At 35.6% G+C, this 5,711-nt stretch overlaps 1 protein-coding gene across 4 annotated transcripts; it reads right to left on the bottom strand.

The window, feature by feature from the left end:
* Positions 1 to 291: 291 nt before the first annotated feature.
* LOC122315094 (NAC domain-containing protein 37) lies at positions 292 to 4,482 on the bottom strand. Of its 4 annotated transcripts, none has more exons than XM_043130856.1 (4): positions 4,324 to 4,482; positions 2,243 to 2,419; positions 1,686 to 1,957; positions 292 to 998 (listed from the first exon to the last, which is right to left on the bottom strand). In XM_043130856.1, exons 2-4 carry the CDS (start codon positions 2,406 to 2,408, stop codon positions 423 to 425), a joined length of 1,014 nt encoding a protein of 337 aa, XP_042986790.1. In that variant the 5' UTR covers positions 2,409 to 2,419; positions 4,324 to 4,482; the 3' UTR covers positions 292 to 422. The 4 variants fall into 4 exon arrangements, with proteins under 4 accessions (XP_042986790.1, XP_042986791.1, XP_042986789.1 ...); XM_043130857.1 differs by having other exon boundaries at positions 2,243 to 2,453; positions 4,324 to 4,464; XM_043130855.1 differs by lacking the exon at positions 4,324 to 4,482 and adding an exon at positions 2,861 to 4,199.
* Between the last annotated feature and the right edge of the window lie 1,229 nt (positions 4,483 to 5,711).

Below are 5,711 nucleotides of genomic sequence, written 5' to 3'. Positions count from 1 at the left end.
CAGATTAATGATGAAGGGTAGTAGCGTATAATATAATGGATGAAGATCACATTCAGAGTTTGAATTGTCCTTTGTTTTTGGCTAAAGTGAAAGAATCTTTTAAACATAAGCATGTTGCAAGGAAATCTACCTAATTACAAGTCTCTTTCCTTGCTCCTTTTTTCTCTACTATTCACTTCATTGCTGGTTCACCGACCTGTTTTGTCTGGCCAATCTCAATGCATGGTTTGTTTGTTTGTGCGTGCGTGTGCGTGAGAGAGAGAGAGAGAGAGAGAGAGAGAGAGAGAGAGAGAGAGAGAGAGAGATGCATGTCTTCACTCGTTCACAACCATATTTTACAGGAATATTTCCCGATCTCCAAGATACATAAACCCTCATTCATTTATAATAACCACAAATAGAAATCTCCTGATCTCCTAATTTCATTTCTCAAATATGCATATCCCAATGTCACAGTCGTCCGAACTCGAGTTCAAGAACCCATTCAACTTCCCTTCTTCATCCCGACTACTCTGCAACAACAGCAATGCCATATCCGAGTTATGATGTGCTCCAAAGCTTGACTCCCCGTCTCCCTCAAATCTGTCTTCTTGACTCAATTGAGAAGCTACAAACTTGTCAAGCGCCCTCCAGTCGGTCACTTTCTTGGTGTCGTTGCACCTTTTGTTTATTTGTTCTTCTTCTTCATTATTTTCTGATATGAGAGGTATTGAGCTTGGCCTCTTCATTAGTGGCAGAGATGGGCTCTCTAACTGAGGAAGCTGAACAAACTGATCAGATTGGATGAAACTCAAGTTATCATTTTCTATCTCTTGCTTACACATTAAATTCTGCGCTAAAAAGTTTGGGGGCTGCCTTGAGATGAATTCAAGTGGATCCACCACTGAGCTGACCCCAGTCGGTTCTTCATAGAAGTAGCTTGTGTCCCACCCTTCCATGCTCTTGTTTTGAGAAGTGGTTCGCTTCTTGAATGCTCTACATACCACCCATCCTTCTTCCTGTAAAAGCTTAACAAAAGTTAAGACGATAAAGAGGGAATAATGTTTCCTTTTGTTTTCAATTTTTATTTGGAGAAAAGAGGTCGATAAGCTAGCTGTATGCATGCTGTATTTTTCGAAAAGTTACTTTTGATTGTGTTTGGGAAAGAGAAGTAGTAGATACAGTAAAAAGATGCAAGAAGAGGAGAATTTGAAATCTTCTTCTGAAAAATGAGCGGAAATCCGATTCCAAAAAAGGAATTGGAATAAAGCAATAAACATCATGCATGTTTTTGGAAGTGTTATCTTTTGACTTAGAGTTTGTGCAAGTCGTCGTACGTCGTAGAAAACATACGCGGAGAGTTTGAAGATTTTAGTGGTGGTCTTTGAAAGGAAAAGTAAAAGTAACCGAAGAAGTTGAATGCATGATTTAAGTCTTGGAAAATCAACTGACACTATAAACTCTGGATTTCTCAACCAAGGTCAAGGTCTTATATTATTGAAGGCTTTTTAGGCACTTTGGACCAAGGGAAAGAACTACTAACGCAACCATTAAGCTTCAAAGCATGAAATGTTTGCACTGGCGCGACCAGACAAACAAGGAAACTGAAAAAGCTGGAAATACTGATATAGTAGTAATGGATTTCAACATCTGTTTATGCTAAACCAGAACAAAGATCTAGCAATATATAATAGGATGATGCTTGCCTGCGGAGGTCCATTTTCTTCCGATTCAAGCCTGTATTCGTGCATGATCCAGTCGGTTTTCTGCCCATTTGGTGCCCGACCCTTGTAGAAAACAAGGGTCTTTCTCATGCCAATGAGTTTGGCCTTATCATACACTGCCTTGTCTCTGCCCGTCGCCTTCCAAAACCCAGCCATGGTAGCTCTGTTAGTCCTCGTACCTGTCGGATACTTCTTGTCCTTGTGGCTGAAGAAATACCACTCATTTTGCTCTTCATAACCGATCCGACATCTCTCTGTCCATTACCATTCAGATCAATCGACAGCTCAAATAAATACACACACACACACGAGCTAAAGCTTTGATGCTAACAAGCATTAAGCTTGAAGATGGGATCTTTAACTACAACCCTGTGATGGGTTACGATTTACTGATCACTAGCCAAATTAATCTTAGGTGTAAAGTGCTGTCGAAATATAGAATTATCAATACGTTCTTAGAATACATGCTGAAAACCCTAATACGAAATGGATGAAGCAAATAAGGAATTAATACGCCATATATGTATAAACGTACGTACCTTGGAGATCCCACGGTTCGATCCTGTACAGATCGATATCTCTGATTACGTCCAGATCGATCTTTTGTGACGCAACCTTCTTCCTCAGGTAATACCCAACAAGCTCCTCATCCGTTGGATGGAACCGGAAACCAGGTGGGACAGTCGACTCCATTGTTTCCATCATAGCCGTTGATGCTGCATCAAATTCACCACCACCACGCTTTAATTACTTCATCATAACGGATGTGAAGTTAAAAAGATCGAAGAGAAACCAAAGAACCAGTCAAAGAAAAGTTCCAAAAGGTAAGGTCTGGATAACTGTGAAAGGAAAAAAAAAAAAAGAACTATAAAAGAAATAATTAACCCCCCCCCCCCCCCCGCCCGAAACCCAAAAAAGGTGGTGAAAGGTGTTATCGGAGATAATCATCAACTCATTGGGTGGTGAGCAACACCCGCCATACAATTTCTGAAAGGAAATAAGCGCGTGTTATAAACAAAACCTGTATTTCAGGAACAATGATTTTTCCTGGGAGATATATAAAAGAAGAGGAGTGTGAAAAAGGAAAGGAAAACCAAATCATGAGTTTGATATTAAAAAAAGAAGAAACGAGTGAACATGGAGATTGTAGCCTCTACATATTTGTGCAGGCCAGGGTCTGTAAGAGACGGACAAGTGGAGGTTTGTGCTAATGATGTTGTCTTGTGTTGGTGAATGGTAGAAATGATGCGTCAAGAACGGGATTTCCATTATAATACTACTAGACAGCAAGCTGTAGATAAAACGCTTCATTAATTAATTAATTAATTAATTAAATATACATTATATATATAGGACAAAACTGAACGACAGTAATGATGAAACAAACAAAACATACTTTTGAGAAAACATTAATATATATATGAACTAAGATAGATAGAATGTCACGAAAAATTAAGAAAAAGGCAGACTCATTTTATGAGTTTTGGAGTTTTGAGCTTCGGTTTAGAAAGGTTTGTGATTTCTGAACGGACACAGAGTGTGGATGACGTTATCACAATTTAGCACGCGTTTCTCGAAAGAGAAAAAGGGTTTGGGAGGCAAAAAGATCAGGGGGGGCACCGTTCTGTTGGATCAAGCCTGCAAAAGGATAATAAAAAAGAGAAAAAATAGCACTCTTTATACGGCCATTGCTGTTTTCTGTGCCACAAAACCAAAACGGGGTTCTGGTCCCTTTGTCTGTTTGTCGAGAATTTTCATGGCACTTTCTGACTCTCTTTCTTCGATAGGCTGTGAGAAAATGCTGACCAAAATTAAGGACTAGCTGTGTATGGGTGTGGCTCTTTCTAGTTTCTACTCTTATTGGTATCAATGATATTCTATCTAAACTTACACGTACAGAATTGGGTTAACTTCCATCTGTAAGGCATACTCAGAGTCAAACTGGATTTTGGAACTGAGCTAATTTCAGGGTTCCGAAGCTACCATATATATGTGCACAGGAAAGGGTCAGGAAAGAACAAAAAACAACACAATCTGAGAGATGTTTATGAAAATGGAGATGATCAGTTTGTGGGTGAACCTGTAGTAGTTATAATCACAAGGCAAACTACATTCTAACTATTTAATTCCCACAAATTTTAAAGTTATTGATCTGGTATCTTCCTAATTTGGTTCTACTTTCAGTACAATATAAGAAGGAAACAAAACAGATTGAAACATAAACGGAAATCTAGGTCAGTTGCAGCTAGCTAGGCAGGCACTAACTGATCTAGACCTCTTCTTGAGACTCGAAGATATGTACTAGAAAGGCTGCTAGAAGCTCCCCAGCTATAATGAGAACCGGAGAAAAAAAAGATGGAAATGATACGTGCGCCTGGATACAGAATTTGCATCCCATTTGAAACGCAGCGAGAGAGAGAATGGAAGAGAAGTCCTATATATATATGTATGTATTTATGTATATATACCCATAACATCGTGTTAGAAATCAAGAAAACATATTGAACAGTTTTTTTTTTTTTGGTTTGAGAAAAACATGTTTTGAACCTGGATTTGGAATGAAATATGCCTGATCTAGAACGACAACTTTCCATGCAAACTACAAGATGAGGTTGATTACCTGAAGGTGTCGGTGTATTTACTCGTTTAAGACAGAAGCAATGAAGAAGAAAAGGACAAAGGAGTTTAATTGAAGAAGAAGAATGAGGAAGGGGAAAAGCAAAAACTCAAGAGAGAAAGAAAGAAAGAAGGAAGAGAGAGTGAGATAAGAAAATTCCATTGGGAGGGAGGGAAGGAGAGAATATAAAAGGAGGGAGGGAGGACCGCTCGATTGCGCATGGCTTGATGGTTGTCCCCAGTTGCTAACGTCACTTCCTAGCTTCCTACAGAAATCCTTTTTCTTTTCTTCCCCATTTTTTTTTTTTTTTTCTATTCTTTTCTTCTTTTCCCGTTGATCATTCTTCTTCTCTTGTTTCGTATACGTTTATTTTTATCGACTCGTGAGTTTCTCACAGGTTATTTTTTACAAGTTTCAGATCCATCTTAACTAATTAATCAGTGAAATTAAGGAGATATTTGAAAATAAGTATTTTCATCTCATCTATCTCATTTCATCCTATTTTCTTCTCAAACATTATTTATATAAAAATACTTTTAAATTAATCATTATAATTTTTTTAAACTAGTCATTACAGTTTTTTTATATTTTTAAATAAAAAATAATTTAACTTTTTCAAATATCAAAATAAGAATAATATTAAAAAATTATATTCTAACAATATTTTAATTTTATAATATTTTTTATTTAATTTTTTTCTCTTCTCCCAAAACTCAATAAATACTTAACTCAAACTATATATCTCATTACTATTTACAAATAATCTTACTACTATTCACAAAATTTTCTTATCATTTTATTATCCAAACATTCCCTAAATATTGTAATTAATTGCTGTCATCCCAACGTCGACAAATTTGTGACAATTAATGGAGCTACATTGGAGACGGCCGTACTCATGCACATTAACAGTTCCCATTTTTCTTATATATGTTGTTTGTAAATTAGTCTTAATATCAGCAGAAAATTATTTTAGGAGGTCCAAATTTTGTACCTTTTATTTGAAAATTATGATGTAAAAAAATCTATATTTTTACAATGAATGTCACATTTTTAAGAGATTTTTACGAGATTTCCCTATAGTAAACATGAAATATTTAACATTACTCAAACCAGTGATATTCACGGTTTAGTTAGTTAAATTAATTTCTCAATCTTGAGAAAAGTGAACAATGGTAATTAATAATCTGAAGTATTATTTAGAGATTGTTTGGATATTAAGATGAGATGAAATAATTTTAATTAAAAATTAAATAAAATATTATTTTTTAATAATATTATTATTTTAAAATTTGAAAAAATTGAATTATTTCTTATATTTTGTGTAAAAATTTAAAAAAATTATAATAATAATATGAGATGAAAATATTTTTCAATCCAAACGATCTCAT

Source organism: Carya illinoinensis, chromosome 7 (genome assembly GCF_018687715.1).
Source record: "Carya illinoinensis cultivar Pawnee chromosome 7, C.illinoinensisPawnee_v1, whole genome shotgun sequence".
Lineage (NCBI taxonomy): Eukaryota > Viridiplantae > Streptophyta > Magnoliopsida > Fagales > Juglandaceae > Carya > Carya illinoinensis.
Note: the sequence above shows the minus strand (reverse complement) of the source record. Positions and strands in the feature narration are given on the sequence as shown.

What these genes read in the sequence shown, in the direction of transcription:
- LOC122315094 (XM_043130855.1), bottom strand. Translation starts at nt 3,014, where the DNA reads ATGAAGCGTTTTATCTACAGCTTGCTGTCTAGTAGTATTATAATGGAA. An exon ending in CGAACCGTGGGATCTCCAAG is followed by an intron (nt 1,958 to 2,242) that starts GTACGTACGTTT and finishes GGTAATGGACAG; the next exon opens with AGAGATGTCGGATCGGTTAT. An exon ending in AAGAAAATGGACCTCCGCAG is followed by an intron (nt 999 to 1,685) that starts GCAAGCATCATC and finishes AAGCTTTTACAG; the next exon opens with GAAGAAGGATGGGTGGTATG.